General features: G+C 41.5%; 1 protein-coding gene across 1 annotated transcript in view; it reads right to left on the bottom strand.

The window, feature by feature from the left end:
- Positions 1–787: 787 nt before the first annotated feature.
- The window catches only part of dok6 (docking protein 6), a 117,284-nt gene continuing 95,673 nt past the window's right edge, over positions 788–22,398 (bottom strand). Inside the window, exons 5-8 of the mRNA XM_088321874.1 lie at positions 15,235–15,424; positions 12,195–12,333; positions 8,666–8,771; positions 788–5,165 (exon numbers count right to left, since the gene is read on the bottom strand). Coding sequence (XP_088178000.1) covers positions 4,993–5,165; positions 8,666–8,771; positions 12,195–12,333; positions 15,235–15,424 — 608 coding nt within the window. The 3' untranslated portion in view covers positions 788–4,992. The remainder of the gene's footprint in view (positions 5,166–8,665; positions 8,772–12,194; positions 12,334–15,234; positions 15,425–22,398) is intronic.

A 22,398-nucleotide genomic window follows, 5' to 3' on the forward strand; every position in this document is an offset into this window, starting at 1 on the left:
GTTTTTTAACGTTTACAATGAATTCAATATATTTTTCCTTAGTCTGAATTTTAACCAACATTATCCTTTTTCTATATGAGAAAATAGAAATAAGAACAATAATGAGTATAAAAACGGGTACAATTTACCTGCAAATGAAATGAGTCACAACATTAGCTTCTCTGCTGGCTTTGATCTCTATAAGGGGAATTAACATTTTAGCACAACAGAAACAAAACGAAAATAAATCCAAACAGCTTGACAACATCAAAACTTGACTTAAAAATGCATATTAAACTATGTGCCCTTTGCGGTAATTAGTAACAAAAATTAACACATTAGCTTGAAAATGGTTGGAGACCCCTGCCCGAGAGGGTACAAATTTGGGTCAAGTGGTTGGAGAGTGCCCACCTGCCCCTCATTTTTAACACCTGTGTGGCACAAAAAATACTGAATCTCCCTTTAGGTTTAGACACCGTTTTTCGCCTAGAGAATTCCAAATTTAGGCGGAGGGGCCCAAGAGTGTCCAAATGTGCCTCACTTGTATCAAGTTTTTTTTGTCACTAGAGGGCGCTAAATAGTGCAATGTCTCGTTTTCATAAGTAGGGCAGCGTCTGTTTAACAAACAATCACCAATTTATTTTTATTACGGTAGCTTTTCATTGTTTAACGTCTTTCCTCGTAAAAAAACATGTTTCAACGTGGGCACATGCGGCTTAGACAGGTGCGGCTTATATTTGCACAAAAACCTTTTTTTTTTTTTTTTTTTTTAAACTGTACTGGGTGAGGCTTATAATCAGGTGCGCTCTATAGTTTGGCTGTTTTATTGTGTACTACAGTTTATACTGCCGTCTGTCATGGCATAGTTAGGCACAACAACACACAGGGTTCCATCCGGACCAGTGGAAGGGAAAAAGGCAAGTGACACATTCAAGTTTTATTACCTGTCATAAAAAAAAAAACCCGACATAACGAAAGTGCTACTGTCATCCGAACAAACGTACCTAAAGATTTTCTCACAACACGCGATAAAAAGACACATGAGCTTGGAACGATTAAGTGCGATTCTATCCGGTTTTACCGGCTTGTCTGAACGGAGATAAACTAAAAACGAAAAAAAAATTGACTTAGAAATAAAATGTCACCGTAGGACTGAGGATCTTTTGAAGTCATTTTTTGTATTTTAAATGTGCCGGCAGGAAATAAATACAGCGTGGATTTCGATGTACACAAAAATGAGCAACGAGACGGTTACAAGAGGTTCTGAAAGGCACTTTTTACATGAGGGCAGGAAATGGTAAAAGGGGGGGTGTCAATTAAAGGCAAAGAATAGTTCAAGATACTGTTTGTAATTAACGTCTCGTATTATTCAGTGTGCTAACTTCTGTGCAAACTACAAAGAACATAATAAACACCTAGCTAATAGTGTCGATGGAAAATCTGCAGTCAGGGGAGGCAGGGGAGGCATGTGCCTCACTGGCTGTTATGGGGCTATAACATTGCGTTCAATTTCTTATCAAACCACCAAAACCTGGGTGCGTGTTATACTCGAGGTTTTATGGTGGAATATGACCATATTTGGGCAATCGCTGACTACATTTGCACAACATTGGACGCGACGGGATTTGAAACCGGGTGGCGGCATGGAGAGCGCATATTTTAAACTACTACACCTTTAAGGTTATAAATGACATAGGAAAAGGCATTTGATTTTATATCATCAGCGCGCTACTTTATTACGTCACGGTACCATGTTGTTGGATATGTGGGGTCATGATTAAAACAATTGTACTTATGAATGCAATACCAAGAAAGTTTTGGTGTTATTTTTAGTATGTCTGTCGTATTTTTCGAGTGTTACTGTAGATGTATTTGTGTAGTATTTCTGTAGTGGACTTTTGGTAGTATTTTAGTAGTAGTGTTTGTGTAGTATTATTTTTGTAGTATTTCCATGGTATTGTGGTTGTATTACGTAGTATTACTAGAGATGTGTTTTTTTGTATTTCTGTCGTAACCTGTCATATTTCTCTAGTACTTTTCTGTAGAATGATTTTTCAGGTATTTTTGTAAATTTAAAATGTAAATTTACAGTATTTACAGACGAGTAATAAGTAAAAGCCAAACAAAACAAAAAAGAAAATATAACAGTATCCAATAGGATAAAATAAAACAAGTGTCCTCGTACTACTGAGTATTAATCCCCATCCTGAAGTAGTATTACTGTAGGTGTATTACTGTCGTAGTATTATGAACAAAATACCCCAAAAATGGGCAATGAATTCATTTAATAACCTTGAATGTGTGATTCATCATCAGATACACTGAATACTTTATTTCCCTCATCAGTAAAATCTTTCAGGATGGTACCGTGGCTTAAAGATAGTGTTTTAATGGCACAAAGCCTTGTGCCTTTTCCTACGTCATCTACATCCCTAGTCGTCTAGTGATCACACAGTGTATTTGGGCTTTTTATTATCACTCATATTATTTTTGGTCCAGTGTTCTGAAATTCCTTCCTACCCCTTGAGACATCCTATCAATGCACATGCGCGGATAGTGATTTGTGTCTTTGAAAGAAATGAGTATTCACAAATGTACTTTGTCTCTTTCACTACTTCAAAGCAAACCTTGTATGTGTGTGTGGTAGTTTTTTTACCATCCTGTTTGTTGACTACGGTAATCACGCAGTATATGTATGTACAAGCGTTTGAAATCCTTGAAATCTTAGGTGAAGCGGTTGTGAATGCTTGAGATTATTGCCATGTTTCTTGGGATCAGATGTTGGGCTAGGAGCTAGGGTTTGGGTTTCAAATAAGGATATTGAACTGGATTTAGGGTTTCCAAATAGGGCTAGGATTAAAACTAAGGTTTATGTTCCTTATTAGGGTATGAAACTGAATTAAGGGGTCTGAAAAATGGTTGGGTTAGGAACTAGGGTTTGAGCTCCATATTAGAATGTAGGGTAGCTAGGGTAAGGGAGCTAGGGTTTGGGCTGCAAATTAGGGTTTTGAACCGATTTTAGGATTGTGAAAAGGTCAGGGCTAGAGTTGGGGTTTAAAACTAAGGTTTAGGCCCCCGTTCTTTTAATCAGCGCTGGATTTATTCTTTTAATGGTACTGGAAAAAATGGCTTTGAAAGTCCTTAAATGTGGCCTTGAAAAGGGTGTAAAAAAATCCTGGTATGCATGTCAACCTTTGTTTTATGTATTATAGTTCTGTTTGAGGTCTAAATCAAGTGGAAACTAGAGCTCTTGTTGGTGATAGGAATGAGTGGAGAGGTGTTGTTAAAGGATAGTGGGATGTTTGGACACGTTCTAAGGGATGGGCAGGGCACCTGTATGATGCAGGAGGGGTAAACCAGTAAAAGCTGTTGGGCCCTGCTGGTGAAGAGTGTGTTGTGTCACCCTGACCTGAGTGACATGGACGCTTTCTTGTGTCCCGTTTCATCTGGAGGGACGAAAGCATGACCAACTTGGGTGCCGAGGTGCTTACCGTAAATTCCGGACTATAAGCCGCTACTTTTTTCCCAAATATTCAGCCCTGCGGCTTATTCAGTGAAGCGGCCAATTTATGTAATTTTTCTAACGGCCGCCAGCGGCACTCGAGTACCAAAGGTAAAATTTAGACTGGTGGAATTGTGCGCCGAGGTAGACTGCATCCTCTTAGTTGATGTTCGAATTGTCCGTATGACAGAGGACAGAGGTTCGTTACGATTATGAGGAAGACGCCCTTGATGGCGTCAGTTATGAGGAGAAAGACGAGAACGGTTTACCGGGGATTTCTCAATTGCGGTACGGCTTTTTTTAACAGCTACACTTTGTGCGTTGCGAGCGTGTTAGGAGTAGCGTGGTGGTACTTTTCGCAGGCACGATTTGGGATGAAAGTTATAATATTATTATTAAAGCTTTGAAAACTCTCGGTGTACCGTCTTTCTTCGTAAATATGTGTAACCATGTATAATATGTATTTGCAACTGTATATTTTTGTAATGTATTTATTTTAGAGACTTATTGTGATATGTTTTCTACGAGCGAATCAAAAAGAAGGGGCGGAGCAAACGCGGGCTGACGGGAAGTGGGGTAAAGCAGAGTTAAATCTTTTTGTTGTTGCAGCGGACAATAATGGATATATATTTTTCCCCACCCTTAACTTTGGAAATATACATTTTTTTTCATTGGATTACTTTCAACGGGACCTGGACTTTAAAGGTTTGCATTAAATTCTAACTACCGGTATCATTTTCCGTTCATGTTGCCGATTGTGGTGGATGGATTGTGTACTATATTTGCAGTTACATTTGGGCACCTAAAGTCAGGTTTGGGATAAGCTTGTGACTACATGTTTAAATGTTGGCGCATGCGGCTTATATACAGGTGCGGCTTGTGTAAGGACAAAACCAATAATGTCTGCAAAATGTGGTGCGTGCGGCTTATAATCAGGTGCGCTCTATAGTCCGGATTTTACAGTAACTTGTTTGGGTGTTTGGGTTGGCCATGGTCCAAACATGTTTGTGTGTGTTTTTGCCATTATTTCACTTTTTTATTTTCTTTTTTATTGTATGTGTTTGTCTTGCTGTCAGTCACCCTTCTTGAATAGAATAGAATATACCTTTATTGTCATTGTTACAAAATGGGTTAACATATTGTGACAACGAAATTGGGCATATGAGGGATATGACCAAGGTAGATAGATAGATAGAATTATGGTTCTGTTTGCAATAATTCTGGGTTTCATTGTTGCTGGTTTTACTTTCATTCGGAAAAAAAAATAACTGCTGTCAGGTCAGCCTAGGGTAGGATGTCTCGAGAGGACATTTGGATAGAACACCAGGCTGTGAGAATTGGGTCATGGTACAGAAATGGTTGGGGACCACAGCCCTAAATGAAGACCCTACTTCGGTTGTCACACAACATACAAATATGGACAAATATGTAAATAACAAAACATATCATATATCACACATTAAATCTACAGCTCGTCTATTTAAGTGTCCTCACTTCGTTCTCCACTTTGGTCATTGGAGCGGCCTCAAGCTGCAATTTTCTACTCGGCCACTAGAGGGCGACGGCGATTCTTCCTGGCGCCTTCTTTCTTCCCGCGGCTTGTCCTCTTCCGTTTCCGGCTCGCGGTAAAGAAAGTTGGGGAAGGTTTGAGCTCGGGGGATGAATGTCATCGACATGCTGCTCGCTGGGATGGGGAGAAAACATTTTAAAAATTAAATATTGCTTGTTAAAACCATTTTTTTAACAAAACGCCAAAATGAAGCAAAAAGGAGAAATAAATGTATATTATTTCATACCTGTCAACAGGGTGATTTTAGGATCAGAGCTCCCATTCCACCAAAAACCACATACAAATAACCTTTCAGTCATTAAAAACGTTAATTTAGTCATTTCAATAGTTTCTAATAACACCAATATCAAATGGACTGAACCATTTCAAGGCAGTCGTGAATTTCCAACACAGCGTTGTTCCATTTTTCTTTTGTTTTCCTATTTAATGGTTTATCCACCATTTTCAATCAAAATCAAGACTTTTATGTCCTTAATTAAGGAAAAGAGTTTTAAAATACTATACTTTTTTGGATCCTTATTAACAATTTTAATAATATTAACTATATGTTAATAAATATTAATCATAACACAGGGAATGTTTTTTCCCAGTGATGCTACTTTACCAGCTTTACCAGTGTGAATCTCTAAAATCCAGATAGAGTTGGTTTTGCAGGGTTCCTTCAGCTTGAGGCAAATTAATTTCAAGACTTTTTAAAACTTTTTTTCAAGCCTACTGAAATCAAATTTAAGACCTACGTCTACAAAAGAAACCAAAACAATTGAAACAAACAAAACAAACCCTCAAAATTTGGAGGCAATTTTAAATGGTAAATGGTCTGCATATATTTAGTGTTTTTCAAGTCAATGAAGACCTCCCAAAGTGCTTTACAATGTGCTTTACACTTACCCATTCACTCACATACTAACACACCAATAGCGGCCATGCACGGGGGCATTAGGGAATCAGTGTCTTGCCCAAGGACACTTCGACATATAACACGGAGGAGCCGGGAATCGAACCTGCGACCTCTCGATCCCAAGACGAGCAACAACAAATGTTTATTTTGAAATTCACATTTCGGTTCGGTTGAAAACTTCCCGTCTGAAAAACATAGTACTCTGCAAAGTTTTTGACAAGGAAAATCATAAAAAAAATATGTTTAAAATACTTCATGGATCCTCAGTCGAAACTGACAGATAACTACTAATGCCATAGATCTCTTCTGCTACAGTCACTTAGCATTTTTTATCATGAATTATAAAAAATAGGAATCTTTTTATCTTCACATTTTTAAGACTTTTGAAAATTGGATTCAAGACATTTTAATGCCAATTGAGGCCTTATTTTTGGACGAATGAATTTAATGCCTTTTAAGACTTTTCAAGGATACGCAGGAACTGTATTTTGGCATCACAAACTGCCCTAGATTTTGAGGCTATACTCCTTTATCTAAAAAGGTCTAAAGCACAGGTGTCAAACAGGCGGCCGGCGGGCCAGATCAGGCCCGCTAAGGGATTGAATCCGGCCCGTGGGACAATACTCAGAGAAGTGCAAGAGAAAAACAAGCTGCAGGTTGAAATATGTCAACTTGATGTTGCCAAAGCCAGGTGCCTCGAGCAGACACTGTACCTGTATTTATTCATTCCTCTCTTTCTCTCTCTCTATCTACCACCCCATTTCTCCCACTCATTGTCTCTCTCTCTCTCTCTATCTTTTCTCCCACTCCCTTTCTCTCTATCTTCCACCCCTTTACTCCCACTCCCTGTCTCTCTCTCTCTCTTCCACCCCTTTCCTCCCACTTTCTGTCTCTTTCACTCTCTGTCTCTCTTCCACCCCTTTTCTCCCACTTTCTGTCTCTTTCACTCTCTCTCTTCCACCCCTTTTCTCCCACTTTCTGTCTCTTTCACTCTCTCTCTTCCACCCCTTCTCTCCCACTCTCTGTCTCTTTCACTCTGTTTCTCTTTTTCTCTTTGCTCTTTCTCTCTTCCTACCCTTCGCGCTTTCTTTTCTCTCCTTCTGTCTTTCTATTTATCTTTGGATTTCCTCCTTCCTCTCCCATTCTTTTCCCCTCTCATTTTTTTTAATCTCTTTTGTTTCTCACGCTCTCTCTTTTTCCCGCCCTCTCTCCTTTTCCCTCCCTTTTTCTCTTTAATCTACTAGTCCGGCCCCCGACAGAATGTTTGTTCTATCGTGTGTTTTGTATCCATATTACCGTTGGCACAAAAGCCTCATCGGGCTGGCCCTTTGAGAGCAAATTCTTCGTGGTATAGTCTTGGGTTATCAGAGCCCACGCCATCAAACTAAGTGCTCCATTACAATGCTGAGCCAAAGAGTAAGCGGGTAAGTTGCATCATATATAATGATGTCCCCTAACCTCCTTGTTTTTAAATTGCAAGTAGATGCGAAAGATTTGTCAAGTCAATATCGGTCCGGCTGGGAGATAAATAAGTCTGTCCTGCCTTAATCAGTCCCGTTTAAAGCAATGGGAGGATGACTCTGCAAATCGCTTGCTCTGATTGGATATTCATCAACACACAGATGTTATCCCCCAATTGGATGGAGGACCTTAACCAATTACGAAAAACCTTAGTAGGTCTGAACAATAATCTTTATAACAGAGCAGAGTGAAAGAGACAGACAGAGTGGGAGAAAAGGGGTGGAAAAGAAAGAGAGAAATAAATACAAGTACAGTGTCTTTGTTCGAGGCACCTTTCTTTGGCAACATCAAGTTGACATATTTCAACCTGCAGCTTGTTTTTATTTTGTGCTTCTCTGGGTGTTGTCTTGCGGGCCAGATTCAATCCCTTAGCGGGCCTGATATGGCCCACGGGCCGGCTGTTTGACACATGTGAGCTAGATGTAACTATCCTTACTTAAAGGTATCTAGACGTATCCATCTAGACGTATCTATGTACATATATCTAAATCAATTCAAATCTGTCAAAAGCTATCATCATCTATCAATCCATCTGTTTGAAATAGCCCCAGTCTATCATTAAAATATCATGACAGTTAGAAATGAAATTTCAGAGAAAATTCACGTTAATCCCTTACCAGGGTTGGGTAGGGTTACTTTAACTGGATTACTTTCAATGACTTTTGGATTACTCCAATACCAAATATGCTAAGAAAAGACAAAAGAAACTAAATATGAATAAAATGACTCCATTTTGTGCAGGCTTGGGGAGTAACGGAATACATGGAAGCTGTTTGGATTTATTTTCATTTTGTTCCTGTCGCATTTGATGTTCCTTTTGCCGGAGATCAAAGAGATCAAAGCCAGGAGAGAAAGCTTACCACGTGTTGTGAGTCATCATTTTATTCATATTTAGTTAAAGTAACCCTACCCAACCCTGTCCCTTACTTGTGAGCCGTTTTCAGATCGAGTCCAGGCTACTCGGGTGCAGTCACCACGTTGGTGATGCCTGGCGTCGATAGATCTAAAACCAGGTCTCAATTCACATTTTTTTTTTCCCTGCTCGCCGTGTTTGCCGGCCTCGTTTCGTCGTCTTTTTATCGCCGTGGACGCTCCCTGCTCCCGAAAGCGTCATCCCCGCGTCGTAAAAATGAACCACGGCGGCAGGGAAAAGGGGATAACGAGAGCGCCGCGGCGACAAAGTTGATGCGCTCACCTTGGTAACTGAAAAGATCTCCCACGCTGTTCTGCCGAGTGATGTGCTGCCAGTAAGCGCTGCGGGGCAGGGAAATAGACTTGCTGAGCGTCTCCGACGAGCGCACCTGCAAAGAGACGGACAGTGGTACCTCTACATACGAGCTTAATTCGGAACAGGATCGGGCTCTTAGCTCGAATTGCTCGTGTGACGAAGCACGTGTTCCTGATATGAAATACAGTGGAACCTCGGTTTTCGAAGGCCTCTCAGTTCGAACAAATCGGAGTCCGACCGAAAATTTCGGGAAATTCTTGCTTCGCTGTTCGGTCAAAAAATCGGAGTTCGAACGCCGGTAATGCGTGAGTGCGTACGCTAGGGGGCGATGCTGAGCGGCGTACGGGTGTAGATCGCTCTTTTCGTGACCAACTGTTATTCTCGTGCGGACGTGCTTCGTTTTGCTTTCACTTTTAATATAAGTGTACGAAGTGTTTTAGCCCCTAATTATGCCTCCCAAGAAAGTCAGTGCAAGCAGCAAATTGCTACAGGTGAAAAAAGAAAAGTAGTGCGTACAACTATTGCATTTAAGAAAGAAATAATAGCAAAATATAAAGGAGGTGTGCGAGTATCTGATCCTCTCCCCACCATCCACCTGCGCCTTCTGCTGACCACCACAAAGGTAAGAAATCCTATTCATAATTATTTTCTTTATCCTTGATTTTATTTTTACACGTTCATGTTAGCGTAATCTTTCGTACGAAAGATTACGATAACGCGAATGTACGATTAGCCTGGGTTAGCTTTGTTTACGTTAAACATTCAAGGTAAACATTCAGGGTGTTGGAACGGAGCCCAACATTCAGGGTGTTGGGACGCAGCCCCCTTTCCAATGAACCGCTCACCACTTGTGGAGACCCGGGTGCTAAATGACTTGTAAACGACCTGATTATTTTATTTTTACACGTTCATGTTAGCGTATTCTTTCGTACTGAAGATTACGATAACGCGAACGTACGATTAGCCTGGGTTAGCTTGATGTTTACGTTAAACATTAAAGGTAAACATTCAGGGAGTTGGAACGGATTAAAACGATTTACATTATTTTTAATGGGAAAAATGATTTCGGTGATCGAACAAATCGGTTTTCGAACAGGGTTCTGGAACGGATTATGGTCGAGAACCGAGGTTCCACTGTACTTGTGTTTTCCGGACCATAAGGTGCACCGAAAAAACCCAAATTGGCCCGAAATTTGAACGTGCACCTTATACTCTGATGCGCCTTATATATGGACAAAATTGTAAATGTGTTACCATATTTGTACAATTATTGATCAGTCGATTTTGGTTGAGCGACTAGGGCAATTGTGCAGCTGAAGCAACATTATTTCGGGAAAAATGTCAATTTGACATTTATTACCATATATATTATCATTTATTATCAATATATTATCATTTTGCCAGTTTTGTTTAGAAGGCCGTACTAAAAATCAAAGATTAACTCGGAACGTTTATTATCCTCTTCACATCAGACGATGTTTTGTCGGAAGCAAGTGGACGTTATGGACAAAACAAAGATGGGGCTTAGAAATATTTATTTTCCTCTTTATGGTTCCCAATTCTGTCACGGCCCCCCTCAGAAGAAGAAATCCTCTCACCGATCCTCTGCCAATGAGAACGCCACTGCCACCTAGAGTAGTGGAGGTGCAATTGCAGATTTTTCTGGGAAAGTTTAAAAAAAAAAATCACCCCTTGACAGAGCCAGCCCCATATAACCCCCCCCCCCCCAGGCCCCTCCGGTGAGGCTCGCCCAACCATTTTAGAACCAGTGCTTTAGCAATTGGGGAATTTCATCTTTGTAGGCGATGGAAAACATCCGGCTCTCTATTTAGGTCTTAAATGTTGTGTTGATGCTTTTAGAGAAATCCAACATTGAAAAGTATTTGTGAGTAGGTCGGTCACGCTTCTTTTTACACACGTGTACAACTTAGACTGCAACTTTACTGATGCACAGGCAGACACAGGCAGAAAAGAGGCAGTGTGACTGTGTATCAGAAATCAAAACACAATGGAAATCCGCTAAGTATCGAAACTGTGTAAAGAGAGCCGTGATACAGCAAGGGATTACTGAACTAGAGTAATGATATCCCTACATTTGACCTTGATCACCAATGTTCCCTGTAATTTTCCATACGGGTCTGAGCGTTCACACAAAGTCGGTGAGTAACGCTTGAAACAACAGTGAGCAACAGCAATCCCAAGTGTGGCAACTAAGTCGTTATCAAATATGTCCAAAACTTGACATCAAGTTACATTTTGCCGAGTTTCCGGGATTGCAAAATTATTTTTCACTTTTGAATGAATTGACTCATGTACTATTGCAAAGGTTGCACGGCCGACAAACGTCGTTTGTTTTTACAACAATTCTTTGGGGCGGCAGTAGCGCAGGAGGTAGAGCGCTCGTCTTGGGATCAAGGGATCCCAGTTCGAATCCCGGCTAGCCCGTGTTACATGTCGAAGTGTCCTTGGGTAAGACGCTGAACCCCTAATACCCCCAATAAGCAGGTTAGCGCCTTAGATGGCTGCAAGGCCGCTATTGGGAAATGTGGAGCACATTGTAAAGCGCTTTGGGGAGTCATTGACTTGAAAAGCGCTATATAAATGCAGATCATTTCATTTCATTTCACAAGATTTCCATTTTTTTTTTCCTGGTATCTTTTGTCGGATAATACTAACATTTTGGGGGGCTTATTTACACGATACACAACTGTGTTTAATCACATTTTTAGTGGAAGTACATTGTTGGCAACAAGATTGACTTAGTATAATTGGTGATTATTTGAATGCAACACAAACTTTTTCTTCTTTTTCCCTGTTTTTTTTTTTTCCCAAAAAAAATTAATTCCTTTAAAAAAATCTCATTGTGTTTATTTTTTCCTAGCTGTTACTTTTTTATTTTTGTTCTCTATTTACTTTTTTTCCTTTGTTTCTTTCTTTCCTTTTTTCTGTCTTTTTTCTGAATTTTTCCTTTTTTTTCTCTTTTGTTTCTTTTTTTCCTCAGCTTTCCACTACTTTTTCATTTTGGTATTTTTTTCTTTTTGTTCTATTCCCCCTTCCTTTAAGTCATTTTGTGCATCATTTTACATAGTATTTGGTCATGTTGGGATTAAAGAAGCAAAAACAACCTGAAGAGCCGTTTAGGACACAAAAGAGCCGGTTCCTTTTAGTGAGCCGAGCCGAAGAAGCCGGTTCTCGACAAACTCTACTAACTTTACACAACTTCGTTCTACTTCGACTCGACTTCAAAATACTGCATTTAGAACACAGCGTCAGGGGAACCCTTGTATTTTTACCTTCTGCACTGTAACTTTGACTTAATTCGTTTCTTAATTAGAAATTTCGAGCCCTGATTTTTGTGAGCTGACTAGATTTTCTTGTGCGCTGAGAATGTGCGGGCAGTGCACGATTGCGCACGCGGGCAGCTTAGAGGGAACATTGTTGATCACTGTAATTTGTTGTGTAATAAGTGCAAATTCCACCAGGCTAAGGAACATACCTGTGAGTTTTTCTCCATCTCCTCCATCATCCTCTCGTGCTGCTGTGCGATGGCAAGCGTGGCCGAGTGGACGCGCTGGTAGATCATTTCTCCCTCCCGCGTCTGGAACGTGAACAGGCCCTCGCCCGTGTCGCACATCCTGCAAGCGGGAACGCAGAGGAAATAAACGCACTCTGACGGCACTCGCTGTTCGCAGCGCACGCTTCAGTAGAAACCCTGATTTAAGAACGCGCTCCAACTTATACATGAGCGCCCTGGGATTTTTGTTGTTGTTGTTGTATTCAGAGAACTTAATTTTCACTCACAGTGCCAGAGACGAATCGTTGGCGTATGTGGTGATGAATTGGACTATTACTAATAATATTTGCTCTTGTTTATATCTTTCTGGACCATTTATTTTTTTCCCATTCCCAAACATCTCACATTGTTTCTGATACGTGACTAAAAATAGTGTGATAAGATAAACGCTAATGCCTTTTCATAAGTCATCTGTTAGGTTAACCCCAACACTTATAATAAAACCTGCACTCAAAGAAGACACAGAGACGTGAGTATAACTTACTTGCAAGGAGAAATGACCAGAGACTGCCAGTTACAGTCTAGCAGACACTCTGAAAAAGTCTCTTTCGTCCTTGCCTTTTTATTGTATTAGGAACGCCCTAGTTTACATAAGGTTTTTTCTGCTAAAGGGAGGGGGAGTGACAAAAAACAGTTGAGACCTGTTTTCACAACAACATGTTATCGTATCAATACCTGTTTAAACTCACAACAACATGTTATCGTATCAACAATATTACTACTATTGAACTAGGCGAGAATGGCACACTAAGCAAGAATAGTATGCAACAGTAGAATAACATATTTACAGTTTAAATCCATCATCATCTGTATCTCCGGTAGTCTAGTGGTTAGGTTTTGGCACTCTCACTGCTGCGACCCAGGTATTATTCCCATTGCATGCAATGTTTTGCGATTTTGCTGAGCCATTTTTTGGATTGATCAATCATTGACCAAATAGGGTAGTATACCGTAAAACCTAGAGTAGTAATGTACATTAATACTATATGTATTTCAAATTGTATCAACTAGTATTTACCAATATATAGGGCACACCGTTTTAGGTGCGCCTAATACAGTACCCCAATTTTAGCTGAAGTACACTGTCTCCGTGTCAGTTTTAACCCCTTACCGTTCCTGTAAAATGTGCCTAAAATCCCAGTTCAAGAAAATAAATTAAATGCTGTTCTTGAATCATTTGGAGAATATGGACAGTTTGGGTCTCCTTTGAAAGGTAACACTCTCAAGTTTTGTCCCCAACTGAAAAAAAACACCGCAAGTGCTACTAACATTGAGTATTCCGAGTACTCAGTACTAATCAGAGAAATAGAAGGTTTTTATTCTTGATTGTTTTACTGTGGCAATTCAATGCCTGCTGATAAGTGTACCATGGGCATCTTAGCTGTAAAACAGGTGAGACAGTAGCTTTAACCTTTACCTGGTGACTTGTCAAATTTGATCACAATCAAAAAAGGTAAACATTGTATTTTACACATAATTCCAAGGTTAGGTTTAAGCGTTTCCAAAAGTAACCAATCAGCTTACGACACCAAAACCTTGAAAATGTCAATTTCACTTTTGCCCATTTTTAGACATTGTGAAAGAGTTGTAAATTCTCTTTCCGCATCTTTATTACCATTGTGTAAAAATGGTGTATACAAATGAATCACAATTGGTGTTACACACACGAATTTGATTTAAATACAATAGGGCCACCTTCATATCAATCTATTCAGAATTTCATTGCCTAACCAACGTGTCAATCATCTGAATCGGTCACTATTGGGTAAAGTTATTTGGGGAAAATGAGCCGAAAATAAGGGCTCGTATAGGATCATGCGGGCTGCGGACCGTGAAACTAAACCTGCAATTGGCCAAAAAAGATGTCAATCAAAAGTTCAGAGGCTAACTGATTATGGTAATTAATTTTACTAGTCTGTTTATTTATAAACGGGAAGTATGGGGCTAAACAGCTAACAACAAGGAACGTCCATCGATGCAGAGATTATATACATATTATATACATTATATTGCCTATTTTTTTTAATCTGTTGGCATTATTGTGTGTTTTGGAGTATATATTTTACACGGTTCAGTTCACTAGACTTTTGCGAATGTAAGAAGGCCATAGTTGCATACTATTATCTAATTTGATGGCTTCAAGTAGACGTCTTTGGTGAGCTATGGTGGATTTATAGTTTGTAGGTATATTGTTTCAGTCTGATCGTGATGTTTCTGTGTTGAGTACATATTTAGATGGTCAGCATATCTTGAATCCAAAGCTTTTCAATTATATGTGGCATGACGCATTTCAGTGACTGGTGAAATCAACAGTCCAACTACTTCTGATTTGATTGTGCTCTATGGTCCAGCTTGTAGCCTCTGTTCAGGAAATGTTGGTCTACTAGTGATCCAAGAGCCAAGAAGAAATCTCCAATGTTGAGATTGTTCTCTATTCGGGCCACGGTGCTGTGGAATGCTCTGCTCTCTGAGATAAGATCCGCAACCTCAGTGAGAGTGTTTGAATCTAGACTTAAGACACATTTATATTCTATAGGTTGTGAGTGATGTTGAACCTGTACTATTGTTTTATTGTCCTTGAAAGAGAAGGACTAGCATGCGTTCTGGGTCATTGTACTGGCACCTGGACCTGTTGCCTAGCATGCTGCATTGGTTAAGATTCTGAAACAGGAAGTTTGTCGTTGCTGCCAACTGGACTTTTTGCATGATCTCTGTTATTACTGCCCCTGCCACATCCTTTGCAGGGACTAGCTTATATGAGACCCATTCTCAAGATTTCTTAATTGTCCTCATGCTGGGGTCTTTTAAGTTTTGCCTTGCCCTCATGTTGGTTTCAGATCAGAAGATGTCATGGTGGCCTGGGCAGGTCTTTGAGGCTTTTGGTAAAATAAATGTGATTTGACTAGACTTGCCTGAGATGTACAATGACTTATTTTCTAAGAAGAAATACAAAATTCCAGACCTTCCGGACTCGAACGTGAACCAGGTGGAGTCCCGTCCGTATCTGCGGAGCGAGCTGAGAGGCCACATGACCAGTTTGAGTCGGGCGTTGTGTATGTCCCACAGGTAGATGTTTTCGTGGGTGATCTGCATGGTGCACTCGCCGTAGATGTCCAGATTGGGTGTGGGCATCAGGTAGACGTTGAAACGCTCTGAAAAAGTTGGAGAGACGCGTTGTTTAGTTTGGAAAATTGCTGTCGGTATTTCTTTCCATTATTGCAAGGGTGAAATGGAAAGGATTAATGTAATGCAACGGCTTCATTATTTATCATTTTCCATGATGCCTACAGTACAGTTGGGCACGCTTGTATGAATATCTACCGTAAATCCCGGACTATAAGCCGCTACTTTTTTCCCCAAACGTTCAACCCTGCGGCTTATTCAGTGATGCGGCCAATTTATGTAATTTTTCTAACGGCCGCCAGAGGCGCTAGAGTACAAAAGGTAAGATTTAGACCGGTGGAATATATGTACCGAAGAAGACTGCAACTTCTTGGCTTGTGCACAAATTAAATTAGCGTTAACATACCCTCATCATGCAAAATGCAAAAAGAAAGGCACGTCAAAAAATCCACCATCACCAACGGGTTCCGAAAAAACGGTCTGCTGCGTGACGGAGAGGAGGGCACAGAATCAGGAGTGGATGAAAGTTCCAGCGACAATGAGAGGGCGAGTCCGGCTGCGGGAGCGTGGGACGACGTCTATATGACAAAGTTTCTTTCCGACACTGAGTAAGACGACTTTGATGGCTTCAGTTCTAAGGAGGAAGATGAGGACGGTTTACCGTGATTTTTACAAGTACGGTATGTTTTTTTAACAGACCCGTTTACTGTGTTGTGAACGTGTTGCTAGCGTGTTGCTACCAATAACTCCGCTGTCACAGGCACCGTTTGGGATGAAAGTTATATTGTTATTATTATTAAAGCTTTGAAAACTCTCTCGGGGTACCGTCTTTCTTTGTAAATATGTGTAACCATGTGTAATATGTATTTGCAACTGTATATTTTTGTAATGTATTTATTTTGGAAACTTATTCTGATATGTTTTGCACGGGCGAATCAAAAAGAAGGGGCGAAAAAAACAGGGGCTGACGGGAAGTGGAGTAAAGGTGAGACGTGTTTGTGGACGCGGCGGACAATAGTGGATATATATTTTTCCCACCCTTTGGAAATATACACTTTTTTCCTTGGATTACTTTCAACGGGACCCGGACTCTGCAAGTCTGCATCAAACCTTAAGTATCGGTATCATTTTCCGTTCATTTTGCCGGCTGTGATTTTTGGACCGTGTACTTTAATAAAGGACAATCAGTTTCAATCGCGGGACTTAAAGTCGGGTTTGGGTTACTTTTGTGATTGTGTTACATGTTTTAATGTGGGCGCATGCGGCTTATATACAGGTGCGGCTTGTGTAAGTACAAAAGCGGTTATCCTCTTAAAATGTGGTGGGTGCGGCTTATAATCAGGTGCGCTCTATAGTCCGGAATTTACGGTACATCTATCTACCCTGGTCATATACCTCGAGAGGGGTGACCGACAGCAAGACAAACACAGACAAAAATAAAGAAAATAAAGGGAAAAAGTAGCAAAAACACACACAAATATTTTTGGACTATGGCCAACCCAATTGCCCAAACACCCAAACAAGTTAAGCACCTCAGCACCGAAGTTTGTCATGCTTTCGTCCCTCCAAATGAAACGGGACACCAGAAAGCAGTGACACAACACACTCTTCTGTTCAACAGCAGAATAAAGAATAAGGAAATCCCAAAATGTGTGAAGTGAAATGAGAAAGGACTTTAACACCAAATAAATATAACCATTTAATACATATTCAATTTTACCTTTCCATGATGTGTGACTCACCTGCCTCCCCTGACTGCACATCATTGCATACAAATAAGCAATTTCATTAACCATGTGCTTGAATTATAAGCAGTTATTTTCCTTGCCTTCTTTAAATTCTGGCATTCTGGTTTTGATCAGCCCATCAAAACCCAAAGGAATTAATCCTGCCGTTTCAATACTTTAAGAGGGTACTGTCCCTTTTATGAAATGAAATGATCTGCATTTATAATAATAATAATAATAATAATAATTTCCTTGTATTGTCATTCTGTGTAACAATGTACACAGAACGAAATGTCGATTGCATCTGACCCGATGCAGCCGCAGCCAAGAGAGGGCGCCGCCGACCACTTTTTAAGTCTTAGGAATGACTCGGCCGGGGCGCGAACCCGAACCTCCCAGTCTCAAAGCGGGCGCCTTACCATCTAGGCTACTGAGCTGGTAGTGCTTTTTAAGTCAATGACTTCCAAAAGCGCTTTACAATGTGCTCCACATTCCCCAATAGCGGCCTTGCTTATTGGGGGTATTAGGGGTTCAGTGTCTTACCCAAGGACACTTCGACATGTAACACGTACGAGCCGGGATTCGAACTGGAATCCCTTGATCCCAAGACGAGCGCTCTACCTCCTGAGCTACTGCCGCCCCAATGTATGTTTTATCCTAAATGAAAGGAGACCAAGAGGAAGGCCGCGATTGACGTGGATGGATGGTGTTATGAGTGCACTGCAGGAAAGAGGTCTAAATATAGTGGAAGCGAGAGCTCTTGTTGGTGATATGAATGAGTGGAGAGGTGTTGTGAAAGGATAGTGGGATGTTTTGACGTGTTCTAAGGGATGAGCGGGGCACCCATATGATGCGGCAGGGGTAAACCAGTGAAAGCTGTCGGGTCCTGCTGTTGGTTGTTGTTGAGTCACTCAAGGCGCCCAAGTTAATCCTTAGTAGCGCTAGACTCGCTCGTGGGAGGCTCCGTAGTTCTCCGAACGAGAGGGGGCCGCGACTGTCCTGTGCCGCCAGGCCTGACGGGATGCGACCCAAGCAAACCAAGCATACGAAGCCTCTGAAGTCCTTAGTACGTTCGGACAAGCCGGTGCATGATTTATGGAAGCCCCGTGGGCAGGTAGCACAGGTGATCGGGGTGTGGTCGCAGCGAACGGTTCGAAAGCACCACTGGCATTTGGACAGGGGGCCAGGGTTGCTCGCGAAGTCGCCCGCCCTAAGAAGAACAGAGAGAGGAGAGTAGAAGAGAGAGAAAGACAGACAGAGTAAAACGCAATAAGGGGGAAAAGAGTGAGAGAGGTGGGAAAGAGAGATTAATTGATTGATTATTGCTCCAGCGAAGGTCGGGGGGTCCCGTCCCTGTGCGTTGAGCCAACCAGATGAACCAGGTTTTTCCAATGCTGGCGGTCTTGTGCCAGCTGTTCTGCATCTTCTACAGCAACTCCGTGTTGTTGGAGGTCGTCCGCAACGACGTAGAGCCATCGAGTGCGGGGTTTCCCTCGTGGTCGTCTCCAGCCTTTGGGTCAAACTGGAGAATGGCTCGTGTCGGATGGTCTGGTGGTAGACGGAGGACATGGCCAAACCAGCGGGTGCGGCGTTGTGCAACCAAGGAAGATGCTCGGGGCTGGCACGTGCGGGCTCTGAGCTCTTTATTGGAGACTCGCTGGGGCTACCTGATGTTCTCGATGGTTCTGAGAGCCCTGCTATCAAAACCGTCAATTCTTGTGGCCAGGGTGTCGTTCAGGGGCCATGTTTCTGAGCCATAAAGCAGGATACGGCGAGGTTGTAAATGCGGATCTTAGTCTTGCGTGCGATGGTCTGGTGCCGCCAGAGTGGTTTCCAGAGAGACTGCAGAGCAGAAGCTGCCAGGGCTCTTCTGCGGAGAATCTCTGGTTTTAGGTCCCCATTGTCTGTCACCATGGACCCCAGATACACAAAGCTCTTGACAGGCTCTACGATGTCGCTACCAATTTGGATGGGAGGTGGATCTGGTCCATCACCGACATACATGAACTTGGTTTTCGTCCAACTCACTTGGAGGCCAATTTAGGAAAGAGAGGGATAGAGAAAATGAGAGACAAAAGAGTGTAAAGGGGGAAGAGAGAAAAGGAGAGACAAAGAAAGAGAGGACCAAGAAAGAAAGAGAGAGCGAGTCTGAGTGGACTGAGTTGGATTCGTAAGGCTCCCCCGGGAGAGAGACCTTCGCAGGACACCACGGGAAGGTTCCTAGTCTTCGTCCTGCCCTGCTGTTGGAGAGAAGTGTGTGTTGCGTCACCCTGACCCGAGTGACATGGTGTTAAAGTTAAAACTTATATAAACTCTATGTTGGCAAAATTACTCAAATAAAAACAAGCATTAAGGCATTTAAAATTCCCTAGTGGGAGAGCACTGTCCGGTGGCCCACTCCGGGCGAGTGCCTCGGCAGCCCTCTCCTCCCGTGTGAGAAGCTAACTTTATTCACACAGGAAACAGAAAAATACACCAGAAATGCGACTTCAAAATAAAAAGGTACAAGTCTGATAAACGTACAAGAGATGCAATTAGACTGATTATTGAAACGTTACTTGCTGTGTGTGAGTGAAAGATTGTTTTTATATTTAGGAATATAAAAACAAGTTATATTCACACAGTGAATTCTGAGAAATATTACAACCAAAACGACCAACCTATCACATGGCCGCTTTCTTGTGTCCCGTTTCATCTGGAGGGACGAACGCATGACCAACTTTGGTGCCTAACTTGTTTGGGCATTTGGGTTGGCCAAGGTCCAAAGATTTTTTGTGTGTTTTTTGCTACATTTTCCTTTATTTTCTTTGTTATTGTATGTGTTTGTCTTGCTGTCTGTCAACCATCCCAAGGGATATGACCAGGGTAGATAGTAGATGTTTTATACTTGATTCTAAAAATGACATCAAGGGGCATGATTTCCTTGACTGTGATTGATACCGACATCTTATCGAGAGAAAACAGACATAGGATCTGTAAAATTGACTGAGAGATGGTTCCCTCTGAGACTCCCAAAAGCAGTTGGAGAATTCCAATTTTCAAGGGCTTTGGATTCCCATATTTGAACAAGTCGGAGCGTATTTACCCTCACCAAACACACAAAGACACCCCTCCTTTTCCATAATTCACAATCCGACGTAAACGATTAAAGTCACAAGAGCGACACTTAAAAATGCCTCTGCAGAAACCAAAACGCACTTTTCGTTCACGCGCGTTGTTTTTCGTAAAATAGCACATCCTACGATAGATCCGCGGATAAAACAGCGTTGGGTTTGAAAATGTCAAATCCTACAATAAAGATAAAACCTCTCTGGGAGAGGCTTTGTTTGAATTTTACCAAGATTGAAGGATTAAGGCAAAAAGGATGAGTGATGGATTATTTGTCAGAGGGAGATTTATCCAGTATTTTTTTATACTTTAACATGTTACCGTATTTTCCGCACTATAAGGCGCACCTAAAAGCCTTTATTTTTTTCAAAAGCTCACCATGCGCCTTATAATACAGTGCACCTTATTTATGGATCAATATTAAATCACGAAGTTTTCTAACTAACTTGCACCCGCCGACTAGATTTTCCCCCGAACGCCAAGTAGTATGCGGTGTATGCTGGGATTTATTTACCGGCGTTTCATTGGCTAACCAATGTGTCAATCATCATTTGAATCGATCACCATTGGCTAAAGTTATTCGAGGTAAAGGGGGCGGATCCTTTTTATCATTTACAGGCTGGCATAAGCTAAAGGGGCAAAACAAAGCCTGCAATTGGCCGAAAAAGATGAATGTGAATAGCACGTTGGGTTGACGGCACAGAGAAAACAGTATTTTATTATTCTGTACTGTATTTGTAAATATTTTCCTCTCCTGGATTTACTACACTCACGGATATAAGAGGACCATAGTTGCACATTATTATTGAAAACAACGACTTTGGTGAGCTACTCCGGCTATATATTTTCCCTGTATCTTGTTTCAGACTGAACTCGATGTTTCTGTGATAAGCGGTGCAGATAATGGATGGAATGGAGTGTCTATTTTTAAATTAAACTCAATTCCAAGTGTTTATTGTCATATGCACAGTAAAGTTGCGAGCGAAAAAGAAAATAGAAACTAAGGAATGGTTGGTATTTCTTGAATCCCAAGACTTTAACCTTCCGAATGATGGAACGATGCATTTGAGTGACATCGTACGGACACCGCATCCGCACGTGTTCTCGACACGTCTTTTCTTCTTTGCAAGCTTTGGGAATGTTAAGGGGGTAATAAGTTGGACTGAACTATCTGACTGTTTTGTCCACGTTCCCATTGTAGCGCCTTATAATCCGGTGCGTCTTATGTATGTCAAAAATAGGACCAAAAACTATTTTTTCGGGGTGCGCACTATAACCCGGTGCGCCTTATAGTGCGGAAAATACGGTAGCTAAATTTTTTTTAGTAGGTGCACTCACAGAAAAGGTTAAGCGATCCACGAAAGAAAAGCAAAGTTTAACCGAGGAACAGGCACAGAGATAAAAATTGGCAGCCCTGAAAATGGAAAAGGGAATACATCTGCTGTTGATATGGATCAGTAAATTTTAACGTTTTTATAGTGAGTTCTACCTCAAATAAAAAAAAGAAATAATAATACTTATCCATCCAAACCGACACTGTATTTGCGGTTGAATATAAGAAAATGGAAAAGTCCCAGCTCGTAATATAAAATATTACTATCCTAGTAGAATAGAATAGAATAGAATACGTGGCAGCACGGCGGCGCAGTGGTTAGCGCGTGTGCGGCACAGTTCATGCCTTGGGAACCTCCTGCGTGGGTTCAAATCCAGCTCCAGACTTCCTGTGCAGAGTTTGCATGTTCTCCCTGTGCTTCTGTTGGTTTCCTCCCACATTCCAAAGACATGCATTTCAGGTGGATTGGCCGGTCCAAAGTGTCCCTAGTGTGAATGAGCGAGTGAGTTGTCTGGCCCCGTGTGCCATGCGATTGGCTGGCAACGAGTTCAGATTGTCCCCTCCCACTGCCCGATGATTGCTGGGATGGGCTCCAGCACCCCCGCGACCCTACTGAGGATAAGCGGCGTAGCTAATGAGATGAGATGAGAATAGAATACACCTTTATTGTCATGGTTACAACATGGGATATATTGTGACAACAAAATGGGACGTGGCACTCCAGGGCCACATTTTACAGTGAGGATATAAGGAAAACAAAGAGATAAAGGAACAAGAAGATGTTTGTACTGTCCTTGTTGTATAGGCTTTGTTTTCCTCCGGAGGGGGGGGGGGG

This window comes from Urocampus carinirostris, chromosome 18 (genome assembly GCF_059441175.1).
Source record: "Urocampus carinirostris isolate Australia breed hairy pipefish chromosome 18, RoL_Ucar_1.0, whole genome shotgun sequence".
In the NCBI taxonomy this organism is placed as follows: Eukaryota; Metazoa; Chordata; class Actinopteri; order Syngnathiformes; family Syngnathidae; genus Urocampus; species Urocampus carinirostris.